A 27,532-nucleotide genomic window follows, 5' to 3' on the forward strand; every position below is an offset into this window, starting at 1 on the left:
CTTTAGTGTGCACAGCGGGATTCCGTGTAGTGGCACGGAGCAGGTTTCTTTTCCTTTTTTTTTAGTTTGCTTCAGGTTTCGCCGGCAAAAGTCTGCTCTGAAAGTGGTGGCAGAGAAACGGTGTCTGCTGTTCCAGGCAAGGTGAGCCAGACGGAGTTATCCTCGTTTTCTTACAGCAACTCCGAGATTAGGTTTTTTGAGCTTCCCGCTGCTTTGTTATCGCTCAAATTCTGCGTCGACATAACATCGTTTTATCGCGTAGGGTTTGATAAAACAGTTCGTATCTCAATCTGCCTGGTTAGATTGGAAAAAAAATAATACGCCACCGGCGCCTTGCCCTTTAGCAGACACCAGCTGCTGCGTAGACGTGGATTTGATTTTACAGTTGGTCAGCAACTGAAGTCGATCGTTTTATCGAACAATGCGGAGCGAAAAATTGCAATCTCCGTGTGAAAGCTGAGCAGAAATGTAGCAGCAGTAAACGTTAAATCAGGTTTTAAGCATCTGGAATAGAAACGCAGGTGTATTTGTGGCATTTTGATCCCATGCATTTCGCCCGGCCTTTTTTTTTTTTTTATTGCATTCTGCTTCTTCGTTGACAACTACCCGCTTAAGGGTTGCCTGGCCTTGCGATACACAGCCTGCGAAGATGGGCGGGAATCAGCGGCTTGGGATAAAAATTGAACGAGCACGGCCGTCCCAAATCGGTCCTATCGCGAGCGCCCAGAATATGGCGCGTTCCTGCACATGACGAAAAAGTGTCGCTCATTTCTAAATTATTTTTATCTCATTCATGTGCGCAACATTCCTGTTGAAAAGCCCGCATGCCTCACTAGGACATGAACGAGTTCCATGTCATGGCGTAGGTCCCCGTGTATTCTGTATTGTCCTACAGGATCACTTAAGATTACGGCGTATGGAGCTTCTGCTTCTGAGATATTTTCTTTTTTTTTTCTGATGTTGTAGACAGCATATGAATCTAGCGTAGCCAGCTGTTTCCAGACGCTCAAACGTAGCCGATATGCGCGCTGCCTGGAGACCAAAATGAGTAAAATGCCGACAAAAGGAGGACTAAATTGCTTGACGAATGAAAATGGGCACCGTGTTGCGTTTTGCATTCGTATCGGCCACAGGGGTGGCAGCTGACTGCAGTACTGATGACGCTTTGCTCTGAGACTCCCTTTCAGTTGCACAAACTGATCGCGATACTTCTCCGGCAAAAAACGACGTGCCAAAAATATCGTTCTCGTGACTAGCGCAACGATGTACCGGTTACAACGTTTACGGTCGCCAAGGCTTACGCGACAAGAACAGGAAGTGCACGATTAAGGAAGTGCGACGAAGGGTCTGTTATTTATTTCTGTCTGCGAAAAGTGCACGAACCCGTGCGATAGGCTTTTCTTTTTCGTTTATTTTGTCGGATGCATGCTCACAACTTGAAACTTTCGGAGACTTACTTCCCTCGTTAGGCCATGTTATATTATATTGAAATTGCACGATTAAGTTTTTATATGGGAGACATGCGGCGCTGGTGGATGATTTTTTTTTTCTATAGAAGTGTCAAAGAACATTTTAGACCATTGTAGGCACTTTTACGTATTCTGCGCGCTTTCTTTGCGGCTTGGAAAAAAATTATGTAGCACCTATTGCGCAACAGAAAGCAGGATCGGGAGTTTTTCACGATGGTTTCCAATTTTCTCATTGAGACCTCTTCTCTGAATATATCATTTGAGAAATTCATTCATCAATAATAACTAATTATGCGATAAGGCGAAATACAAATAATTGTCTGATTTACTTGCTCCAAGCGACGGCAAACAACGTTATACTGGTTCTGTCCAGCTACGTAGCACTTGCATGTTTCTGAAATTTAGGCACAAGTTACATACACCCGGTATGCAGGGTTTCGCGCCGATTTGCTCATTATTCCGTGTACATTTAAGCCGTTTGCCTCAAATAATTTGTCGTATATGCACTGTCTATTAACTTTATTTTGCATTTCCTTTGACAGTCAATTCTGTTTGACTCGGAAATTTGCTGATACTTGCTGTATGCCTTGTACAGGGGCCCCGAATCTCTTTTCCAAGCGAGAATGTTTCCGCTTTTTGTTCGGGCCTTCCTCCATTCTTAAGGAAAATAAATTGAAAAGTTTAATCGAAATTGAAATTTACGTCGGTACAATGTTAATTAAATGGTACTTTCATGTGAGCGTAATGGACGAGGAGATGAGTCCGCATGTTGAGCCTGGGACGCCTACAGATAGATATGAAGCCTCGTTCCATACAGCACAAGTCATCGCAACGTTTATGAGCAAGCGAGATTGTGCGTGTAACGCTGTCACGCACATGAGCGACAGCGTTAGTGCGCGTGAGAGTGTATGTACGCGAGCGGTAAATGGAAGAACGCTCGCGTACTCGGATTTAACTGTGCGGTAAAGAACTATATGCAGGTGGCGGAAGCTCACCCGGAGTCCCCCACTGTGGCCTGTCTCACGTAAAGCCGGGGTTTCTCCGGTGTGCTTGACTCCATAATTTGATTTCATTTGGTTACGAGCTTCCGCGGCGCCAGGTTTTCTTCCAGCAGCGATATAGTATATGAAACTCCGTGTCCAGCAGTAGCCGCAGCTGCAGTTACAGGGCGTGGCGCACTAGGCATGTGCGCCCCCCGCCCCCCCACTCCACGCATCGAAATTTCTGTGGTATATATGCGGTCTTTCCAGCTCTGCTCCTACCTTGCCCCCTCCCCGAAGCCTTGAAAATATTTATGCCTACGCCAATGCCCGGCTGTGTCTGAACGCGGCAGTAGCTCCCGTCTGGACCGCTGAGCCTTGGTAGACGGCATCAGACAGTTTTAGCAGAGCGCTTGCTTGCGCTCCGCTCCGCACATGTTTCACGCGCACCGGTGGCTGCATAGAATGCATTGATTTCGCTTATCTAACAAGCGCGTCTCCCAGAGACGTCGCTGACGTGCTCTAAGCTTGGCGGTAAAACGATTACGAAAGCAACTACACGCTCCCTGACGCACCGCTAAATCAGGTTCCTAGCGGAACGGGGTCAGCGTCCCACGTTCCGCTGCCGCTGTGTGTGCTGTGCGCACGCGCGTCAGAGTTCCCGGTAGCGTTTTGCTGAGCGGCTGCGTGCCAATTGTAGTGATAGGCCGGTCTGAGCGGAGCAGACCGTAAACGCTCTGCTAAAACTCTCTATTATCACGAGCGTGTTTTCCTTTTAGAGCGCCAGCTCATGGCGCACGTTCCCGCTTCGAACGTCGGTGCTCCCGGCATAACCGAGCGAACGAGCACAGCGCATGACGAGAGCGAACGCGGAGCGCAGCGGGAAATGAAAAAAAAAAAAAGTGGCGAGAGAGAAGAGCTGCGAGGAGGAAAGCGGAAAGGAGGGTGCAGCGGGACCACGAGGTGGAAAGCGGAGGAGGTGATGGCGAAAGCGTGAGAAGCGTAGTGCCGCGAACGGGGGGGGGGGGGGGCGGTGTTGCGGCGATGGCTACGAGATGGCGCCTGATTAGCGCGCGCCGGTCTGGTTCTGTCGGTGACGGCTTCTGTGGATCGCGCCCGCGCGTACACGCGCTGGCCCCACGCACTGCCTCTCGCGATTTGCACGTTGGCGAGGCAGTCGCGGCGCACTTCGCTCCGTTTGCAACGTGCCGCACGAGACCGGCTGCACGCGCCAGCCAATGCATCGCGGAACGAAAACACGTATAGAGCTGCGCTCAAATTTCGCATTAGGGAGTATCGTAATCGTCTTTCAGTATTTATGTTCTTTTACTTTTTTCGTGAAAGAGAACTTTTTTTAAGATGACCTGTGGTGGATAGCATCATTTTAGTCCATGAGCTGTATCGCTCAAAGATGCGGACGTTACTTGTAATTGAATAAATAAAAAAAATTGTTAATTTTGTTTAGTTACTTCTTTTACGGCACGTATGGCAATTTACGAAGTGCAGCCGGTGAGTTCTCAAGGCCCGTGCGCTAGAAATTAATCTTCAGGTTAGCACCAGTCTCGAGATAATAATTCTCAAAGAGGGCGACGAAGTGCATTAGCGGCACCGTCAATTTCGTGCTCTGATGCACAAAACTACCTTGTACGCATAAACGAAATGCATAAAAGGAGAAGTGCATTTTTACCGCAAGTTTGGCGGCGCATACCTCGTAATCCGCGCAATCCCCAGGATTCGTTCTAAGTCGATGTGAGCGGTAAACTCACGGAATAAAATTTCGTAAATTGAAATACGAGGTGTAAAGCAATTAGCAAGAAACTCTCACCAGCGAAAATCTGTTAATTATTCGATTAAGCTTTTTTGTTTTTTGTTTCTACAGGAAGTAATGCCCGTTACGGCCTCCTCGAGTAGTGCTTTTCAAGGATACGGGCAATTTATATTAAAAAAAAAGCTGAGTAGTTTGAAAAAAAATCGCCCTACCATGCTTCCACGCTCGATACATGCTCCACCCGCGGGCGAAAGGCGAACGCTATCTGGAGCATGGAAAGTCCCGCATTGCGATAGGCAGCGTTCCTATAGAAGATAACGCGGCTTGGCTTTTCACTTCGGAAACTCTCTCTGCCTAACGCTGGCGCTCAAGTGGCTCACTGCGAGTGGTGGGCGCGTGGAGATAAACGTTGGAAGAACGTCTCACAGTGGTAAGCACACGCTCCGCTTCGGACGCGCAGCTCCTGAAAAAAAAAAAAAAAAAGCTCATTTCTCGAGGAGCGCGGATCACATGCACGGAACGCGTGGAACGTGAGCAGCGAGAATGTGCATATTTACCGCTTTCATACTTTAATGAATATATGCCTTTTTTTCTGAGAGATTTATCATTCGTTCGTGATTTCGCTTTTTTTTTTTTGCTTATTTCAGTCATACTACGGAGCAAAAGATAACGCAGGCGGGATGATAAACATACGGAGAACTTGTTTCGTTGTATCGTGCAGCAAGCAACATGGGCTGTTGTAGAGTGACGCAGAAATCGTGCACCTATGAAACAAAAACAAACACCGAACACGACAACAGAATCGACCGCGACACGAACAGAAAAAAAATATGTGTTAAGGAATCAAAGTACAATGTGGACAGTTAAGAAAGCCCAAGAAATTACGTGTATGCGATTTAAATATCAATGAGTGAACCAACCACGCATCCGAATGCATTCGCGGAATCAAATGTTGAGACGTCAGCCAGTAACTATACTCAGTGAGTGTGCGTGGAAAATACGAGAAGACAAACATTTAGGTGTTCTTGGTTGCTTGGGGGCTTGAGTGATTATTATTATTTCAGTATTCTTTAGTTTTTTTTTTTTTTGCGTACAATGCGGAGAAATAAAGTAGCCGAGCCACTGCTTGCACCGATTTTTTCACTACAACCGATTTATAACAGAACATATATCCTGCGGATAAATATCTCACTTAAGTCTTGTCACCTTGTTTACGCGAACAGACTCTACCTGCACGACAAACTACATAGTGATGCTAGCTAATAAAAGAAAATCACCAATTAACTTTGTAATTGAACGCCTGTGAGAACATGTCCCAATTAAAGAATTGAATCCACGAAGTAATGAAGTCATATCCACCTACCCAGAGGTTCAAGAAATACGTTGTCAAACGTGTCGCAACATCTATTGACGTTGCAACCGACCCTCGTCATCAATACATATAACGTGGGTTCGTATGCCACATGCGGCCAATTTTCTTCCACTTCCATAGCCCTTCATTTATTATTTCTACATTTCAATTAAAACAGGTATATCACCTTGTGATTTCTTTAGTCTCATTGTCTGTACGTTGGCTTCATATGATTTTGATATGTGACCTTCGCAGCAGTTCTATTGGCGAAAGGATCTACCTTTCTTTTCTTTCTTTTTTTTTTTTTTGCATTGGCCACTTCCTGGGCTCCTGCTCGCACGGGACTCATTGTTTTCCCCCCTTCGAGCGATAAGTTGATCGGCCACGGCATTTTGAACATCCGGCCTGCGCCCGGCTTGTTTTCTTTCGAGTAAAAGGTTATCGGTCACAGTATTTCGAGAAGTCACGCACGCGCAGACACTGGCAACTTCCTGAGTGCATCTGAACTATAGAACTTGCCGCCACCCTGGACAACGACAAACGCTCCCTTCGCGAACTTTGCGACTCGTGGTATGCCGGCGCGCTCGTTACTTCGGCAGCAGCTGCGGCGGGCCGAGAGGACGTGCCTACAATTCTTCGCATTCGCCACTTTCCAGGTTGGGGAAATTTCGCCGTTACATTAACAGCTCTGTTTCTCTGTGTCAACCTCTTGCTGCCCTGCTGCTGCCAGTGTGAGATCCTTACTTTTTAGCGTGTGTTATTTTTTTTTTCAGTCTTAAGCACATGCTCGCACGGTTTCGTTCGAGCATGCCTCGTGACAGCGAAAGCGCTTGTCTTGCCACGAGGGGTTGCCCGAGACAGGTCACCTGTCGTGCATTCAGTGTAAGCATCCGTACCACAGAGCGAAGTGCTCGGGTGTTAATTTGGCCCCGTTTAGGGCTACATGGAGATGTCAGACGCGCGCAAGCACCGCTAGACGGAGCGATGGAATTCTTAAGCACATGCTCGCACGGTTTCGTTCGCTTGACAAGGATACAAATGCCTAACTAAGCGAGCAGAGGTGATTGAAAGGAAGTATGACGCTGAGGACGTGACGCAACGTCGTTAGGTAGTAAATGAACTGGAGTGGCGAAATAGACGCCAAGATCTACATACACGGACTGCCAAAATCGGATAGGGAAGACCTCCTAGAATGAGTAAATGAGGTCGTACGGCAAATTAAGGTACCTGCATTAGCCGCTTAGTCAATCATGGCATTGCGCATGATATCAGGAAAAAAGCCCTGTAGTTACTGTCCGCTTCTTGCGGCAGTCTTTGACCGAGGCTGTTGGCTTTCCGCGAGCACTGCTCCCGAGTCCTAGTTGAATTCTGTGTTTATCAGAGAAAATTTCACTCAGTCTAGTGAAGAACGGCTCTTGCCAGCTAAACGATGAGCCAGAGGAAAGCACTACACATATGTGTAGTACAATAACGGAAAAATTCTTCTGCGAAAACATGGCCAGCCTATTGTGGCCATAAGAAACCGGGTGAACTAGAAAGTATTTGAATGCAGTGGTCCGCAATTTTAAGAGCCTTCTTCATCAGAATGCGCAGCTTTGGCGGCATAAGCCCATCTGGCCTGCATCCGCTTTCTGCGCAGTTTTCCTCGGCTCTCACACGCCGCATTTGAACACGCAATCATCTCGGGGAGAGTATAATGAATTTAGCACTCTTTGAGAATCCTTCAACTTTCAGTTGCCATTTTGAATGATGACTGAAACGTGGTACTGTGATGACACGGAAATCATACATCTTGATGATTACAAATATTTTTTTTTCCCCAGGAAGAACAAGCGAGGTGGCAGAACATGTCTGTGTTTGAGCTTAAGTCGCAACTGTGCGTATATTTATGAACTGTCAATATTGAATGAAAATCACGAAGTCGTTCCCATAAAATGTAAAAAAAAATTCTATAGGTTTGCTACAGACCTCTCGACGCCATTTGAGCCGTGTTCTTTACATTTCTGGACAATCTTTTTTTCCTTTGTCAACCCGTAAACCGTAGTACTTGGAGGTGGCCTAAACACTGATATGCTCTCGAGCAATTCCAAAAAGAATACGTCCGTTTTGCTCGAATCGCACACGATGTCTGCCGTTATGCCTGCGCCTACGCACATTACCGTAACTTGTGCGTCCATAATCGATCTATATTTATTACAAATAAGACACATGACTGTGTACAGGCTGGCACGATTATAGTAGCTATTAGTGATCCCTCACCTACAGGTTTCGTTGCTGACAGGCATTTGAAGTCACTTAAAGAATGAGTGCCAGACATTATCGTTCGACATATTTCTGCATGAAGACTTGTATCCAGGAGCTCAAAGAGCATCAACAAAGTGAGACGAGGTATTATCCTCCGCAGCACCTAACGAAGCCTATAATTTGTTCATAGATACATTCTGTTCCCTATATCACAAACAGTTCCTATACAAAACATGAAGCACCATAACCAAAAAGTCCGCGAGAAACAGGGATGAAGCCGGAACTGCTAAGCATGGCACGTAGTAAAGAGAAACTTTACTATGGTGTTCCTGAAAAATCGAGATCCTGATGCACTGAGAGAACTTAAACAAAGCTTAAAGCACACTCAGTGTAACTATACTTTGCATATTTGTTTGACAGCGCAGTAGACTCGAAACGCGCATGCACGGAAGAAGCTTAATTCTATACTGTCTCGTAGAGACATGAATTTCACTGTCGAGGAGGTGACGCTCGCCGACGAAACCTGCAATGGAAAAGCACCAGCTGATAAGTTCGATCAGTAAACCACACTTCCCTGGTGGACAATAGTCACCAGGGCGATGCTGTGCGCTATTTACCGCCACCACTTGTGCAGTCGAGCGACTTTACTCCGACAAAGGGAACTGAAGTACGTAATGCGTCCGACATGCCAAGAATGAGCGAGTCGGAAGATATCGAAGGCATTAAACTACAACCAGTTCGCTCTGTTCTTGACCTCATCATTCCATATTTAACATACATTTATAACCTTCTCTTCGGTCGCCTCAAAAAATGCGAGGGTGACTGTTATACATAAAGGGCAGCTATAAAAACACGTTAGTGAACTACAGACCCGTATCAATTTTGCCAACACATTCAGAACCATTGGAAAAAAGAAATGACTGCTAGACGAATGTCTAACTTCTGGAATGGCGATTCTGTTAAACCGCATCGCAGTATGGTTTCAGGTCTCGTAGATCCGCGGAAACCGCACTATTATATCAAAAATAATTATTATTTAGCGACATTGCACAAAAAGAAACTACCATCAGGCATATACTTGTAGACCTTGCATGGTATTTGACAGGATTAATAATGAAACATTGCAAGAGAAATTTTGTTACTGTGGAACCCATTGCAATGCCTAAGATTTATTAAAATTCACCTAGCCAAGCATCACCGATATGTATATATTGGAAAAGCACTGTCTTCATCAAAACGACTTTATCATGGTAGAGCACGGGGAAGTATTCTAGGCAAAAGCACTGTCTTCATCAAAACGACTTTATCATGGTAGAGCACGGGGAAGTATTCTAGGCCCCCTGTTATTTATAACTTATGATAATGACATCGTAAGACTTGACAACACTATTCAGTACGTTATCTACGTGCATGATACTAGCTGATTCTTTATTAATACACATGGAAATCCCCTTGCACAAACTGCCACAGTAGGTTTAGGAAAACTACACACCTGGTCAATTAACATTTGCTTACTGATCAACTCATCTAAAACCCAGGCGCTGGCCAATTAAAAGCTGCTAACTAATCTAAAACCCAGGCGGTGCTTTTCAGGTCCCAACGGACACGTACCGCATCTCCTTCGTTGGTGCTCATTAATATTGAAATTATTTTTCTCCTCTTTTCCTAAAATGTTCCGCGAGTTCTGCGAGTACATGTTAGGATGACCATTGCGTAAACTTCCAAGTTAGCCAAAGTCAAATTCCGATAGGCACGCCTTCACGGGATCAGATCCCGCCGCATTTCGATGGGGGCGAAATGCAAAAACGCACGTGTACCGGGCATGCACCTCGTGCGCATTAAAGAAGCCCTGATGGTCTAAATGAATTCCGAGCCCCCACGGCGTGTCTTCGTAATCATATCGCGGTTTCGTCACCTAAAGCCCGGAATTTCTATTTTCCCACATGGCAATCCGTCTTCAGCTGCAAACTCGTGTACCAAATATTTGTCCTCTTGAGATGCTTCAAGTGAGGCAATTTACGTAACTTCGATATTGACTTTGGTACAAAACTACATATCTATAAACTCCTCGTTTCAGGTTTATTTTATGCATTATGATTTTCGGCAATTTTTGCAAGGTTGATGTCGTAAAACAAATTTTATCTTGCTAGAACCGGCATATTTCGCGTTTCGCTCTCAGAAAACCAATTCAAGTTAGCTCAGCCACTGCGTTGTGAGAACGTGCCTGCTTTTTAGATGTATTTAAATTGGGCATTCGAGGTCTTTCAGGCTCAGTATAGATGTAGGCTTAACTGCTACATCATACGTGATGGAGATGCAATCCCACACCTGTAACACACTTTCAAATACTTGACGTCACAGTGAAATATCAGCGCTAACGATTCCGCGCGAAAGAAAAAAGGTAAAGTTTTGATTTCGCGTTCTCGCCTAGTAATAAACGTCTCTGCACAAAATTAATGAAATTATTATTTTGTAATTATTAATATTCATGTAAGCATACACAAACATCACACAGAGCAACAAAAGCGGGCTAGCAGTTGTCTTCTAACAGGAAACCACGCCTACCCGATCGCAGAGGAGGAAGAAGAGGAGATAAAGCAAAAAAAGAAAAAGAAGGGGGGTGGCATCAACGCATCACACAGTCACACGCAGAGTACTAGCATTATCGACTAGAGTTTATATCGGTGGTTGACAACTATTAAAGTGGATATTTGTGAACCTCATATCAAATTGACGCACGACCCTAGGAAACGAGATATCATTAAGCGTAGTTCGACCCAGATTAAGTTGTTGAAAGTTGCTGGCCAGCACACAATCACATCTGGGGAACGTTGGGCACTCTGTCGAAGGAACAATTTGTCGCGTTAAATTGATTCAATCCTTCTCTCCAGTGTCTCATATAAGCGTCTTCGTCACACTCTGCTGCGATGACTGATGAGGTCGCGGCCTTCCGAAATGATGTAGTGAAATTGGCCAGCCGTCATGACTGGTTAGCCCAGTCGCAAGCGGTCGTCCCTGTACGCCATAATGGGAGCACTCGCAAAAATAAAAGTGTTCGATGTTTTTGTGTGTATGTGTGTGTGTGTGGGGGGGGGGGGACCGCAGGCGCCATACAGTTTCAGTGGCCATCGCAGCGTCACGTCAACTTATGAACCGCAACGGGGGCGTTAACTGCAACTGGGGATTACGTGCGCATACGCGTACGTTCGATGCGCTCGTATTAGTGAAACGTCCTCTAAAGTGCAGTGAAACACCACGCGGGTCTCGCTCGATCTCCACGCTCGTTCACCGTTGCTGCCGCTATCGATACCGCTATCGCGGCTAAAAGTGCGGCGCTGGTCTGCGCAGGCCTTTCCCTACAGTCCTCTCACCGTGTGCTGTCTCCCACCTTATCGATTCACGGTATCTCGCCCCGCAGGTGCGCCGACCCGCTTCTCTGACGAGAGACTCCCAGTAGCAGGTGGACATCGTCCGGACGTGTTCGAGCCTGAGCGATGAAGGTGGAAGTGGCCAGCAAGCGCAAGAACATCCTGGGCGAGGGCCCTCACTGGGACGAGCGGAGCGGGACGCTTCTCTTCGACGATGCCCGCGGTCCCGAGGTCGTCCGCTACGATCCGCAGTCCAAGACCGAGACGGAGATCCTCAAGCTCGGTGGGGGCTCTTCCTTCACCTCTCTTTTTTTTTTACTGAGATACCATGTACTTGCATTCCAGACTACGGTGATCTCGATAAGGTGGCGCCCTTTGCCTAGAAAAAAAAAATTACTCCTAAAGCAATTGATGATAGGGTAGCAATTCGATGAATTCAAAACCATGTACAGCGGCATACAACATGCGCGTCAGGTGCACTGTATTTTTCTCGAGAACTACAGGTGCAGCTACCCGAGAATCGAGTCACTGTAACCCGCAATATTGTCTTACGTATAAACACTTCAGTACTCATACGACATGCCTCCACTCAGCGCTCCACGTCGACTCGTGATGATGACAACGATGACGGTTTATTGGCATACCCTTTGAAACGGCGCTTGCGTTACTCGGGTATGATATATGTTCTTTTCATTCTGGCATTTTTGTATTGATCTCTTTAATATTTTTTGTTTCTTCCTCAGTACTTCTCTATTTACCGTGTGCCGCTACCTATGCCTTTAACGGATCCGGTCGTATCAGCATATTCCCTGCTTTTTTTGCACCAATACTCGATATGTCTCGTGCTTATCTCGACTGCTGACCGGTTGATGCGTGCGCCCACTTTAAATCCAAGCGCTTCTGGAAGGTGCACACTACGTACCGGTCTCACTGAGCGAATCCCTTCGCATTCCATTAGGATGTGCTGAGTGGTATTCGGAATTTTGCTGCAGCACACACGTAGCTCAACTTGTTGTGAATATTGGCTCCGGTACGTTTTTGTCCTTAGGCAACGAGCTCGAGCCTCAAATAGCAAGGCCCTTGCTTCTGTGTTATCGTACAGATTTACCCTTCTAATTTCTTTCTTCTCATTCTTGTGAATCTCCATGGTCCTTTTTGTTTCCATTCTTTGCATCCAATTCACTGTCTCTGTTCCTCTCACTTTCTTTGACTCCTGGTTTTCTACTGACACTTTCAATTACCTCGTACATGGCTGCCAAGTTTCTTGGCCTCTTCCTCCATTATATGTCCATGCATTTCAGGTACAGATACATGTGCAATTTAACCGCACATTTATATTCGTCATGTTCCTGAGTCTTTCTTCAGAACTAATCTTTTTCTGGGCGCTTCTCTGACTTCAAACGAGGCCCAACCCATGTCATCGTGCACTTCCTCATTTGTAGTTTTGCCGTGGGCTCCCAAAGCCAGCCGGCGTACTGATCTTTGGTTAACTTCAAGCCCCGACGAGATATCCGATATTTAGCACAGAATCGCATTTGCGAACTTTGTAGCCCTGGCACCATTACTACTTTCCAGATTCCACGCACCACCTCGTATTTATTGCGGCCCCAAGGTGCTCTGTGTTTCATTAATGCTGCATTCCGCTGCCCCTTTAATTTCAGATTTCCTTGAAGGTCCCCCAAGTCATGCTAATTGATGGCAGCGCCACCTCTCGACAAAAGCGGTCACTACGCTGCACAGACGCTCCACAACAATAGTTGAGAAGCGCAGTGTTTTCTTTATCCGAGGAGTGGCGCTGCGCTCAACTCTGTGGAGTGGGGATGGAGCTTCAAGTCGAGGATGTGGAGAATACGGGGCACAGACTCACGCAGCAGACGATGAAATAAACCCGCCGCGGGGCCGCTGTGGCTATAGTGTTCTGCTGCCGAGGAGGAGCCAACGGGGTCGATTGCCGGCCGTGGCAGTCGCATGCAAAGGCAAGAAAAAAATGCATGCTAAGTTAGCGTCTCCCTTAGAGTCCCCAAAGTGGTGGAAATTAGTCCTCCACCGCAGAGTCTCTCATAGCTTGGGAGTTAGTTTCCTTGGGAAGGTAAGCCTCACGAATCAGTCAATCAACTATGAGGTGTAAGCTATACAGCGATGTGTCGGAGATACGTACAGGTGAACAGCAGATATTTGACAGACGAGAAGGTTACGTAGCTACATTTCATGCTCTACTAGCCTATACATTGCCCAGAAATGAGGCTTGAACAGGCCAAGGCGCGATGCGTGGGATTGCTGCAAAAAATAAAATAAACGGCGCGACCGCCTCCCAAACATGCCAATAAGCAAGTTTATGGGCCCGTCAGACATTGCCGCGAAGGGAAGTCACCATTACCGAAGGAATTCTTCTTTGCCGATGAAAAAGAGCTACTCCTATAGTCACACTCAGCGAGGAAAAGAGCAGCAAAATAATTATCGTGCAGGGCTTCACAACACCTGAAGCGCTATGTTTGGTACGCGAACGCACATGGCTGAGAAGCGGACAAGTGGTCCCTACCTTGGTGCGAAGGCTCAGTTTCACACATAGCAGGCAATGCTACGAAAGCTAGAGATGCTTCTACAACGGTTCGCCATCTGCGCACAACAAAATAATATATTCCGCACCAACAAGCCCCTGTCGCTATCGTACGACCCAAAAGCAGCAAGTCACATGTAGAGGAAAGATGTCGGGTACGCGCCGTGTAATTCGAGGTGAAATTATATCTCGCGCTTCCATGTCATAAAACGTGAGGTATCTATTGCATGAAAGTCGCCGGAGACCTGCAGTTATACCACCGCAAGAGCGCAGTAACACGTTTTCGCGGCCACGGCAGCCTCCGCACATCACTTGTGCCGCGACCAAAACGCAGCACGTGCCCAACAAGGAGCAGAAATTTGCGCAAGAGGAACGTGTTTTTGACGAGAACTTGTGCCCACAAGTAGCAGTTGGATAATGGATAGCAGTTATTTCGTGGAAAACGTTGCAGATCAACAAGTACAGCGCTTCGAAGCGCGCGTATGTGCCCCTTCTATAGCCGCACTATACTTACATAGCTTCCGCAGCATTGCCTGCTATTTTTCAAACTAAGTATAGTAGTTGCGTGTCGGACTTATTTTATAGCACTGACCTTAGTAGAATAAGGTCGCTTGAGGGTAAAGAAGGACTTGAGATGAGGTTAGGCCAAATGATGCTTGGTCTTTCGACAAAAGGCCGTTTTTGCAGCTGAAAAAGTTATTCTCACTTAACGTGAGCAGCGCTGAACAGACAAACGGCCGCATTCCGTAGCGCCAAACTGAAATCTCATTAGCGTGAAGGCCGAAGTTTCTCTCGTATGAATGTTGCTTCCGAACGCGTCGTCCCGGTCCTTGCATCGTATAAGCACGCTAAGCGTGGTTTCAACCGCCGATTTCGGGACTTCTCGCGCTGCACACGGCGCTGTCGAACTCATAATAGAACTACAGTTTAGTTTTCTACATAGTTCTCTCTGCTATTGTCTCGGCCACGAGACGCATGGGCGGTTCGTTCGTATTAGCATATATGAAGTACAGTATTTTAATGCGCTTTTGTATTTTCGGGTTGTTTTCGTCGAAATAAGTTATCAAAACTTACTTAATACGCCGAGAAGCGGTGCAACTGGAAGGGTTGGTAATTCATAGAAAATTTCCAAAAAGCGTTGTACGAATGAGACATTGACAAAAAAAAGAGGGTGCAATAATCACGGCGCCCTGTTTGTTATGCCTGTTTCTTTTCGTATGCCTTACGTAACGCGCTTTTGCTAGTTTAGTATACGCTTAGTCTTCGTTTCCTTTAGAATGTATTCTAAGCTTCGTTTATCGCTTAACTATTAGCTAATCCCGAACAGATATAAATATAGTGACGTCACGGGGAACTACAGAGCGAGAATTGCAAGACCGTATTTCACTTTTTTCGGGAAAATTTCTGGCCTATTATACGAAGGTTCCGCTCGCGGGAATGTTGACGGTTCTGGTGTTACAGAAGTGTTGTTTACCGATCCAGCTTAACCTATAGTGTTGCCTTTTAGTGCCCCTCTTATTTATGTCCCCCCGGTGCTGGGTCGCGGATGTCGCGTCGTAGGTCGTACAGCACGCAACGCCACAGCTGTTTCGGGAGGAAGTGCTCTTTCTTTATCGATCGCATTTCCTGGATGTGGAGGTCGTAGACACCGGAAAGGCAGTCTGCTCCAGGGTAAAAATAAAAAAAAGGCAAATCTCCCCACTCAATTTCTCATGGCGACTGATGGCGATGATACGCATTTTATCTTTTTCAAGTAATACTGAGCAGTGGGAGGCCGTGTTGCTCAGCTCTGACCTTGACCTGCAGGCCAAGGTCATCAAAGAGCTGAAGAAGCCGCCAGGGCCCAGCAGCTCGTGGCTGCCTAGCAACAAGGTCATCCGTCAATACCTTGCTTTCAAATATAGTATTTACTCACTCACTCTCTTCAAGTACTGTAACTTAAAGACACGCCTCTAATGAAGAAATAACCGTAAGGTTGTGTACATCCAATAATCCTTGCAGGGCGTTTCTTTTTAACGTCAGCAAAATTTTCCGAAATCGCCTTCGGCATATGCGACAAAGCTACGCAATAAACTGGGTTAATCGAAGACGCGAACATTACTGACACCGGAAATCAAAATACGTAATTGACTAAGTACCAAAATCTAGCTAATCGACCTTGTAACTGTTACTTTAGCACGCATATTGCAACATTCGAATTGAAACCACCAATTTCACAAGTCACGCCCACTTGTAGCGAATTTTCATGCTAGCTCCAGTTTCGAGATAAGCGGCGCGTCAAACTTGCGGTAAAAATGCAACCTCGTTCCACTTACCCTTTTGAGGAACCACCTTTTTATTCACTGAAGCGCAGAATTTCCTGGAATGCCTGTGCATCTCGTAGAAAATTTTGGGAATGAAATTCAGGAAGCTCGTTTTGTGATCAGAACTATTCCAAGTGGATACGACTTTCGGAGACACCAGCTAAAATTCATTTACTATTGCAATAGGTGCCATATAGTATTTAGATCAAAAACTTAATTCCTAAAATTTTGTTCATTACGAAATTATTCGTTTTCGTTTCTCGTGCAATACATCCCAAGAAATATAATAGTGATATATGTCACGGGCGATCTAAAAAAAAAAATACCGCGCAAAAGAAAAGGAAACACACCGAAGAATGATACGGTATTCTGAACAAAAACAAAGCGTATGCTTTCATTTTAAAAAAAAATGGAATTTTACGTGCCAGAACCATGCTATGACTATAAGGCAAGCTGTAGGGGTCGACTCCTGATTACTGTTGACGACCTGGGCACCTTTAACGTGCAGCTAAGTTTAAGTATACGCAGTTATGATGCATTACGCCATGCGACCGCCACGGCCAAGATCTTACCAACGCGAGCTTCCATAAAAGCCCACATGACTGTACAATGTTACGGTACAAGGCGTATGGGTCTTGCAAATAGGAATGGTACATTACGCAGAGAGCCGCAACAAGTGCAGAACAATGCAAAATACATAGTAGAGTTCGTGAAAAAAATGTAAGGCTGGAGGCTTTCTTTCTAGGTTCCAATGATGGCAGGTCGATGGTATCTTTAGTGGATTAAATACTTGACGCGATGAAAACTGTTTCGGGGTGAATATAACTGCTTTATTTTTGTTGGACATCCGATTCGTTCACTATGTATGAATTGTGAGGGGGCTTCTTATATAAATGAAGCATATTATAATTTCGAAGTATGATATAGGTACGCAAGCAAGTTGGTGTCTTCGGGGTAGAACCTTTGGGCTGTACTTACCTGGTTGCTCGCCTGGTCGCAGACCACGAGATTGGCAACCTGATTCCGTACGCCGAGGACAACCGGAAGCTGATGGTGTGCATGGGCAACGGCGTTTACAAGGTGGACCTCGACACCAAACAAAAGACGCTGCTGGCCGAGATGCTGGACAAGGACTCCGCCGTCCCTACGCGCATCAATGACGGAAAGTGCGACGCTGTGGGACGTCTCTGGGCCGGTGAGTGCAAGCGCTGTATGGACCATTTGGCTGTTTGCAAATGGAGGCCCTGATAATGGTATTATCATTGTAGTCGTCGTCGTCGTCATCATCATCAGCCTATAGTTATGTCCGCTGCAGGACAACGATCTCCAATTACCGATGTCTTGCGCTAGCTCATTCCAACTTGCACGTCCTAATTTCCTAACTTCATCGCACCGTCTAATTCTCTGCCGTCCTCGACTGCGCTTCCCTTCCATTGGCACTTGTTCTGTAACTCTGAAGCCATGTAACCTGTAACTCTCAAAACTTGGTAACATGCTTTCCTGCAAATATCACTATAGGGAATGTGGGCGCTAGCGCCTACAGGAACTCAAGCAATGGTGGTTGTCAGCGTGGGAATGACGGGCGGCAATACATTGATTTGCGTAAACTGCGTGCTTGTGGCTTCATACGACTGTGCAACTTTGCAAGTTGGTCAGTTGCAAGAAAACGTTGTGCGGTGGGGATCAGACAGCAAACGGAAATAGACGATATTCTAATTGACATCAAGAGAAATAAGTGCAGCTGGGTAGGTCATGCGAAGAGTAGGTTAGATAACCGGTGGACCATTAGGGTTACATAATGGGTGCCTAGGTAAGGGAAGCACAGTTAAGGAAGGCAGAAAATTAGGTAGGGTGATGAAATTATGAAATTCGCAGGCGCAAGTTGGAATAAGCTAGCGCAAGACAGGCGTAATTGGAGGTTGGAGATCGCTGGCAGAGGCCTTCGTCCTGCAGTGGACATACAAATAGTCAGATGATGATAATACCTATAGGAGGCTTCTGGTCTTGACCACTCGTTCTGAGGCACGATGTAGTAGCATAACAAAAAGTCGGCTGAGCCGGAGTGAGTGCCAAAAGGTAGCGATGTCCCGCTCCCACGTGACCGCCTTTGGGGTCATCACATCGCGGCATAGAAGAGACTAAGCCGAAACTTAGCGTGGAAAAGCTATTACGTTAAAATATTTAGGAACTCTTAGTTTTGGCAGTATTTCCTTTCTAAGGTTTAGACGTCCCGGACCTTCGCTCAACGCAAAAATGAAGCGTCGAGAATATCGTTGGCGCGTTGGGAGGCGGCCCTGCTCCGCGACGACCTCGCTGATCAACTGTCGGCTGTCCGGCACGCCGAGGAAGCCGCCCGAGACCAAGGAATCGAGGCCGTCACCTAGGCTGGGGTGCTTATGGCCCCACCCTGCCAAAATCGCCAGACATTTACAATAAAGTTTTCACTCACTCGAAAATATCGTGTCAGTAAACTTTTGAAACTAAATGCCATTCTACGCGTAGCGCTTTCTCAGAACTCATTCCGTTGTCGAATGCGTACTCTCGCTCTCAAAGTCACCAGTTATGGCTACACTTGAAAGATACATTTCTGGTTTATGCCGAAGCCATTCTGCGTAAAAAGCATACCTGTTAACGTTTTTTCTTACTTTCATTTTTGGCCCCAAGATCACTCGATGCCTGATGTTGAAGGTTCTACTTGTGTACTTGCTGCTCACCGCTGTTAAGGGATAGCGGTGGCTGACACTGCAAAGATAAATCAAATAAGAATAAATGCCAATAAGCCCTATTGTATTCACTTCTGTGAACTTCATTTTGTTGCTCAAAAGCAACCAGTCGAATGGAAAGTAAATATCGTATCCCCTGTAGATAAGCTATGCGTGTGTGAAGGAAAAAAGAAAAGCGAGAGCGGTGTCTTGCTCCGTCCTCCGCAAAGGTGAGCGAACGGACTTCGATCACCCCAAGGCCCGGCCTCGCCTCAGCTTCCAATCACGACCTCACTCAACTTCACTCACTGAGACTTCATCTGAGTTACTATAGCGGCTACCAGTGATCAAATGGCTCGTTTCAACATCATTATTGAGGACAACGTAGTTGTGTGGCTTACTTGGTACGGGTTCGTCCAAGACGAACTCATCGAGGTCGAGCCCTCAAATTCAGCCTCATTTCGTCAAATCTGGCAGTGGAAAGCGCATCTCGCACGTCTCGCACAGAAACGAATGAGCGATAACAGTGATATTTCGGTGAAAGAGATCACGGGCAAAAACTAAAGCAGATACCTGGCAATCCATAAAGATCAGCGGCGCTACACTGACGTCACCGGCGCCATGTTTCAGGCGCGATATTGAACAGAAAAAACGAAGGGCTGGGGGTATGGTTTGACGTAGGCTTTTCTTTGTAATTAATCAACCTCTTCCCGCGAGACAAGTACAGATGCAACTTCGAAAGACTATATTATCAGTCTGAATGCTTTGTTTCTAATTGCCACTTTATTTCGAGGTCACGTGACTTTGCTTCAGCGTAACGCAATTTGCAGCTCGCACATGGGGCCGCGTCGATATTGTCATATTCCAGGTTCGATGCCCATGGAAGTAGACCTCGAGGGTATGGTCCAGGGGAAGAACAACTTCTGGTCTTACTCCAAAGGACAACTGAAACACAAGCTCGACAAGATTTCTCTCTCCAACGGAATCACGTGGACGGCCGACAACAAGACAATGTTTTACAACGACTCCGTGCCCGGGAAGGTCTTCGCTTTCGACTTCGACCTTGCGTCCGGTGATATAAGTGAGTGAGCTTTCTTGAGCTTGGCTTACGACAATCGACTTGATTATATGGAACTGAGTAGATTATACGGAGGGCTATAGATACAACGCGCAGGTCCGCAACATCGAAAGCAATGTTTGCACTTAAAAATGAGAACAGCGTGTGAAGAATTTTTGCATTCAAAACATGGCGACTACGTTCTGGGACAAGTATAATGGGACGTTTGCTGCGATAGTGAATATCTGACTTTATACGTGCGCTGTAATAATGTCAACTTTCTCTCTTTTCTACTTCTTAAGCTTTGCAATTAGTAAACGTGAGGGTTACTTATCATACTTTAATATATTATGAACATTGTGGGGGTGCACGAGTGCGATGCCTTTGCATTTTCAACTTTTGTTATCCCAGTCTTTTAATGCGTGGGCTTTGGGAGTTTCAAAGTGGAAAATAGTGTGTGTTTGAAGTTTCGGCAGCCGGTCAACTGGTAGAGCTATATATATATATATATATGATGAGCAAAACGTGAACAAGGTGAATGCAGGAGCTCCTGCATGCGCTCCTGAGCTCCTGAATGCTCCAGCATTCACCTTGTTCACGTTTTGCTCATCGTCTTGAATTTCCATCTCCCGCATTCCCCGTCTTTTCTATATATATATATATATATATATATATATATATATATATATATATATATATAGCGTCTGCTCCGAACCACCTTCAGTTACTCTTCTCTACTCAAAGAGGCAGGGCGTGTGTCAAGCGAGGTCCTGAATGAATAAAACTTTAAAATGTGGTCAACGCGGTTTAAACCATGGATCCGGGACCTCAGAGGTGCGACGCAATGTTGGCGCATGTCTCTCGCATTTACCGCTCAGTCATCACTGAATATATATTTTTTTTAATCGGCCATGCATATTCCTGAGGGTTACGACTCGACTGTAATATGTTTGCTGTTTGTCTGTTGTTTATTGCATATAAGCGAAAAAGCTAAGCTCTAGTGACTGTTGAAAGCCGATTGTTGATCTAGATTGGCTGTGTTTATCAAAATTGTTCACAATGCAAAATTTTAGAACTCGGGAATACGAAATTTACAACTCTGTAGCTCAGTCGTGAAAAACGACATCACAATTATGTAAATTGCACCTAAGAATACATATAAATTGGCGTCAGAGTTGGGCCCGAGATAAAGCTTCGTTTTGGGAGCATTTCGAAATAAAATGTTATAGAAGGGGCGAGGGAATTGACGTTAAATTATACTAAACGCAAAAACTATAATTTTGCCGTTACTGTAACGGCATGGTTCCTTCGTCTTGGCTGCAATTTCTAACGTACCTGTTAAGACAGTTACCAATTCTAAGTACTTAGGTGCTATTGTTTCTAACGGTCTCGACTGGTGTAGAAATCCAACTAACGTGATCTCGCTGGGTAAGGTGTCTTCGGTTATTTAAAACGTCAACTACAAAACGTACCAACGCACGTGAAACTACTAACGCACGAGAGGGTAACGCGACTCGAACTAAAAGTACGTACGCATAGAGCCCTCACCATATTTACCTCACTAACGCAAATGAAGCCTTTCAGAACCGCGCCATGCGATTTATTCTCTTCTGTCTCCTATGGTACCAACCTATCTTCGCTAAAAGGCATTCTCGCACGAGGCGGCTTTGGTATTGTGTGTGTGATTTGTTTAGTGATAAGCTATAGCAGTAAAACGGACACTTAAAAGCCTTCCCAGTTGCCGTTTCACGGCTAGCTATGGCTTATCACCAACGCACTAATGCTATCACAGCGTACTTAATCGCGCCCTACACAGCTCGCCACCGTGTGTTAGATTCTCTCGCACGAGCAATTCATTAAGCATAAATCGTCCTCGCGCGCACAGTTACTTTTGGATCCTTTCTTTTCTTCTTCGTGAACAGCTGCGATGACCCTGCTAATATATGCGATATCGCAGTTGTCGCCTCTTCATCTCCCTTCACACCAGAAGATGCCGCGCATCGTACATTTTAGCAAGCAGCCATGCGCATTCATTTTCTAACCCCATCCTTTATGGAGTACCTCTAGAGCGGTCTTTGCGGTAATAAAATGACAGCGGAAGCTTTTACAAGGCTGTTGAGGCTGGTGTATATTTCTCTTCTTGCGGTTTCTGTTTGCCAGTAATGCGTTGTGTGAGGCTAGTGCCCGCAATGACTGGGCGTTTCGCAAATACTTTATCCTCCCCCGTGCCTTACGTTTCGGGAATGAAACCTTCCATCTGTGGGTGCACTATAATGGCGACAGCATTTAGTACTTTTTTCCTAGCCCATTGGATGCGCAGAAAGCAAACGAGGTATGTGAATAGTTGTTATCCTTTTATTTCCTGCATTTTCTTCTAGGGAGGGGGGGGGGAAGCAAAAAAGAACAAGTAATTTCTCCTAAAAGCACCCGTATGTGAGGATGGAACATCAAAACTTATTTTCCAGGGCACCTGCTACTCCGGCGTGAAATTTTGTGAACTGGATACAAGGCACTGAAACGGGCGTATACACTCTTTAAAAAATTTACACCATTTGGGGTTTATCTTGTCCCACAAGAATAATCGTCCTCTGTCTTCCCCGCGTTTCCTTTCTTCAATGCTGCGAGCCCGGTACTTCCAAGTCACGAATGGCTTGCGCGTTACCTGCGTCACACAACATTCTCTACAGGAAAGTAACGAGCGCTGAGCTTTCGAGAAAGGAAACGCAAGCAGGGTAGATTACGATTATTGCTGTGGGACAAATGTGCACCTGAAAGGGGGAAACTTTTAAGAGCGAAGTAACCCCTTTGTATCAGCCCACTTTTCAATTTCTTTTTTTTTTATACTGTGATTTCATAGAGTTTAAAAACAGACTGGCACTTTGGGGCAGCCTATAGAACGCTTGGATTTGCGAAAATGAATATTGGTATTCGTGAGCCCCAGTGGATGCCACCGTGCGAGTTTTTTAGATGCGTTCACTGTCGTGGGAAATTGTGCTTGTGCAGAGCATTGTTTTCTGAATCATAATGATGACACGCTGGCAGAACTTTTGTTTTAACAGCTACACATGGGACGTCAAAATGCAGCTTTATCTTTCTTGAGCGCCCCTGTTCCAGGCCCGCTATGGTGGCTCAGCGGCCATGGCTTGCGCTACTAAACACTAGGTGACGGGTTCAAATCTCAGCCGCGGAAGCCGCATTTCGATGTGGAAAACAAAATTGAACTCACTCGTACTGTGCATTTGGTACACGCTAAAGATACCCAAGTGTTCGAAATTATTAAGGGGCCCCTCTACGGCGTGCCGCATAATCAGATCGTCGTTTCGGCCCGTAAAATCCAACTATTTGTTTTAGTCCCGTTCTAATTCAGGAGCTCAGTATCGAAAAGGCAAAATGGACAACCGCTTGCAATATAATCAAAGGGCACTAATGAATAACCGTAAATTAGTTTTGGCTGTGTGGTACCATTTCAACTATCTACTTTCGCATATTAGGAGAGGAAAGGTTTCGTTACTAGCGAATAAAATTAGAACTAAGAGTTTCCTATCTCGAATTTCGCGCACAAGTCGCACTGCCGATATGTCAGGGTTGCGTCACTGATGACAAACTATGTTCGTGAGTTTTGGTAATTTCGGAGCTGGAAAAAAAAAACCTAAAAACTTGAGGTCTACTCTTTGGCTACTTTAAACTGCAATGTGTGAGCATTCCTTCCAAAGCACAATTAGCATGACGCGAGTAAAATGCTGTCAGGCCATGAAGTCAAGGGAAGTTAGTGCAAGAAAACCGGATGCTTTCGCCACATCTATTTCCTTGCAGCGCCTTTTCTTACAAAAACCAACTTAAACTTTATGCTTACTTTATATATACTTGTTTATATACTTATATATTATACTCCCTCCTCCTCCTCCTCCTCATCATCATCATCAGCAGCAGCATCATCCTGGCTACGCCCACTGCAGGGCAAAGGACTCTCCCATACTTATCCAACTACCCCGGTCATGTGCTAGTTCTGGCTATGTTGTCTCTTCAAACTTCTTTATCTCATCCACCCACCTCACTTTCTGCCGCCCCCTGCTACGCTTCCCTTCTCTTGCAATCCAGTCCGCAACCCTTAATGACCATCGGTTATCTTCCCTCCTCATTACATGCTCGGCCCATGCCCCCCCCCCCCATTTCTTTTTCTTAATTTCAACTAAGATGCCATTAACTCGCGTTTATTCCCTCACCCAATCTGCTCTTTTCTTATCCCCTCCCCCTTAAGGTTACACCCATCATTCTTCTCTCCATAGCTCGTTGTGTCGTCCTCAATTTAAGTAGAACCCTTTCCGTTAGCCCCAGGCTTCTGCCCCGTAGGTGAGTGCTGGTAAGACACAGCTGTTATACACTTTTCTCTTGAGGGATAATGGCGACCTGCTGTTCATGATCTGAGAATGCCTGCCAAACGCACCCTAGCACATTCTTATTTTTCTGGTTATTTCAGTCTCATGATCCGCATCCGCGGTCACTACCTGACCTACGTAGATGTATTCCCTTACCACTTCCAGTGCCTCGCTACCTATCGTAAGCTGCTGTTCTCTTCCGAGACTGTTAAACATTGCTTTAATTTTCTGCAGATTAGTTTTTAGACCTACCCTTCTGCTTTGCCTGTCCAGGTCCGTAAGCATTCATTTCAATTGGTCCCCCGAATCACTAAGCAAGGCAATATCATCAATGAATCGCAAGTTACTAAGGTATTCTCCATTAACTCTTATCCCGGATTCTTCCCAATCCAGGTCTCTGAATACCTCCTGTACTTATATACGGTATTTTTATACTTACTTATAGTTCATACTTATACGTCCTATATACTTAGGACACTATCGAAATGATCCGACGTAATCGACGACTGGCTGGCTGAACCGACACAGTGCTGCTAATGCGACCGGGTTAAGGGAGCTTACCACGGCCTTTGTGGTAACCGTGCAGAATACTAACCAATTGATCGGTTATTGGGTTTCATGCCACAAAGGCCAGTTCTGGTCAAATAGCGCTCTAAACGTATGGTGCAATGAGTTAACAATTGTTCGTGAAGTCAAGGCTGTAAGGTGGCCTTAAAGGGCAATCGAGAGTTGACGCCGTCACACCCTCACAGCTGTTTCCAAGTGGCCTTTCACCACCGTCGGACGATATCCAATACGGACGATATCCAATAAATGTTTCCTTCTCTCTGTCGTCTCATGAGCAGCCTTATTCTTGTGTCTACTGCAGGACGAAGGCACCTCTTCCTGTAATGTCCAATTACTCCCATCTTGCACTAGCTGATTCCAAGTAATGCCTACAGATTTTTTCACTTCATCTGGCCCTCCCCATTTGGCGTCTTTGACTGTGTCTACCTTTCCTAGGGAACCATGCATATTGTAACACTGATAGAGCACCGGTTACCTGCTCTATACGCATTACGTGACCTGCCCAGCTCCATTCGTTTTTTTTTCCCTGTTACTGTCAACTAGGATATTGGTTTACCCCATTTACACCACACCGATGTCTTCCTGTCTTGTATAGCGTTAGGCCTACGATTCTGCGTTGTACCGCTCGTTGCGCATTCCTTAACCCTTGGCTTATCTGCTTAGCCCATTGTATGTCTTCTTTAGACCTGTTTATGTGCCTTTAAGGACGTAACTCAATGATGCCTGAACTTACACCAAAGGCGAATAGGCAGAACTATGGGATTTCCTTGAGGCAGTTCTTGACATGACTGGGCGTTGAAAGAGTTGGTCAGCCTTCGAAAGTGATTGGCCCGTGCAGGTAACCGGCGTGTGCTGGCCGAGTTCAAGGTAACCCCCGGCTACCAGCAGCTGGGCTTTCCCGACGGGATGACCATAGACGTCAACGACAAGATCTGGATGGCCTGTTTTGCAGCAGGCGCTGTGGTGCAGATCGACCCCGAGACCGGTACGTATACAAGGAGGTCTGCGGATGGATCTCCGAAGGCTTGCTGTCTTCTCATATTTAAAAATACATATCCCGCCAGTTCTTTTCATCATTTTATTTTTTTATTGTTTCTTTTGGTGCGCACAGATTTTTCTTTTAAATCGCCCATAAGAGATAACGCTAACCTGCCGTGGTCGCTCAGTAGCTATGGTGTTAGGCTGCTGAGCACAAAGTCGCGGGATTGAATCCCGGCCACGGCGGCCGCATTTCGATGGAGGCGAAAACACCCGTGTACTCAGACTTAGGTGCATGTTAAAGAACCCCAGGTGGTCGAAATTTTCGAAGTCCTCCACTACGGCGTGCGTCATAATCAGAAAGTGGTTTTGGCGCGTAAAAGTCCATAATTTTCTTTTTTTAGATATAATGCTATAGCGCTGTTTCTGGTGTATTTGTGGAAGGCGCAGAATTTACTTGCGTGAAAAATTTGAATTTCCATGCAGCAAATTGAAAATACTCAGAAATTCGCTCTTTATTTACTCACTGCAGAGCTATTTGCGAGATTGAAGCCTAGTGATAGTGAAATCATGTTTGATTGACGCTGGCAAATCTTGAGACTCGCACTGTTTCCAAAATATCTGACCTTAACATGTGCTACAAAACGCATTGGCATTCAACTTATATTTTGCCTAAAAGCGTGCGCAGAGCATTTCTAGACGATCTTAGCTGGAATGGCAGCGCACTTTGTAGCAGATTTTGGGGACGGACATTTCGAAAGTCGTGTTAGTTACGCGTGATTTCAGCGAATCATACATGGCTTCACTACTGGTCGTTTTCAGTTTTGCAGTTGCAACATGTACTCCAAATTGAATAATTACTTAGTTTATGAACGCTTTAATTATCCAACTGGACACTGCGATTTTTCGCGCGAGTTACGTATGCCTTTCCGTGCAATCCACTCGAACTTCCCAAATTGCTCTACGTGCATAACATGGTTAAAGAAAAGTTCTAACTAAAAAAAAAAGTGCCTCAAGGGAATATCGGGGCACGCGAATCTTATTCATCAGCCCGCAAGATGAAGGAACGTGAAAACTGGCACTACGTAGACTGAAGCCATGGCCGCCCTCTCATAAGAAAGTCAATTTCGACCTCGTTTCGAGACTCAAATGCTGGTTTCCGCAAGTTCTAAATTAAGATGGACCGGTTAAAGGCGTGTCTTTAAAAGGTCAAGTTTATTTGACCGATTTCCAAACCACAATGAGCTTTCTACGCGTTTTGATAACGCCGTATTTCGCATGGTCGAGTTGCACGCATACAAGCATATTTGGCTGTTAATGTCTGCATTCGACAATGACAACATGTCTCCTTCCCCACCATTCGTCCTTGCCTACTTTTAGCCAAAGTCCTCACCAAGATCAGTTTCCCGGCCAAGTACACTACGTCATGCTGCTTCGGAGGGAAGAACTACGACACACTCTACGTCACTTCCGCTAGCTTCCCCCCCGACGCCTCGAGGCCTGAAGACGGACTGCTCTTCCAAGTGACCGAGCTCGGCGTGAAAGGAAAAGCGGCATTCGAATTCGCTGGCTAATGCCCCGGACGCCCTGGGAAAACTGATTTAGCACAGCTCATATGTAAACAGGGATATCGGCGGCCATGGATGGATGGACGGATGGTTTGTATAAGCGTCCCCTTGGAAAGGGTGCGCTGGCTTTGCGCCACCATGACATATTTTCTTATTTCGTCGAATGTCTTACCTCTCTTACTCTTTTAACAAACAATAAATACTCTGCAACAAAATTTTTCAGTACTTATTAGGAACTTCGTTT

General features: G+C 45.8%; 1 protein-coding gene across 3 annotated transcripts; it reads left to right on the top strand.

Moving 5' to 3' along the window:
* Positions 1 to 27,513, top strand: LOC142592701 (regucalcin-like). Of its 3 annotated transcripts, none has more exons than XM_075704278.1 (6): positions 1 to 141; positions 11,231 to 11,463; positions 17,041 to 17,235; positions 19,611 to 19,823; positions 25,581 to 25,727; positions 27,101 to 27,513. In XM_075704278.1, the coding sequence occupies exons 2-6, from the start codon at positions 11,307 to 11,309 to the stop codon at positions 27,292 to 27,294; spliced, it is 906 nt and encodes a 301-aa protein (XP_075560393.1). In that variant the 5' UTR covers positions 1 to 141; positions 11,231 to 11,306; the 3' UTR covers positions 27,295 to 27,513. The 3 variants fall into 3 exon arrangements, with proteins under 3 accessions (XP_075560393.1, XP_075560395.1, XP_075560394.1); XM_075704280.1 differs by having other exon boundaries at positions 7 to 141; positions 11,270 to 11,463; XM_075704279.1 differs by lacking the exon at positions 1 to 141 and adding an exon at positions 2,458 to 2,513.
* The last annotated feature ends 19 nt before the right edge of the window (positions 27,514 to 27,532 follow it).

This window comes from Dermacentor variabilis, chromosome 9 (assembly GCF_050947875.1).
Source record: "Dermacentor variabilis isolate Ectoservices chromosome 9, ASM5094787v1, whole genome shotgun sequence".
NCBI classification, from domain to species: domain Eukaryota; kingdom Metazoa; phylum Arthropoda; class Arachnida; order Ixodida; family Ixodidae; genus Dermacentor; species Dermacentor variabilis.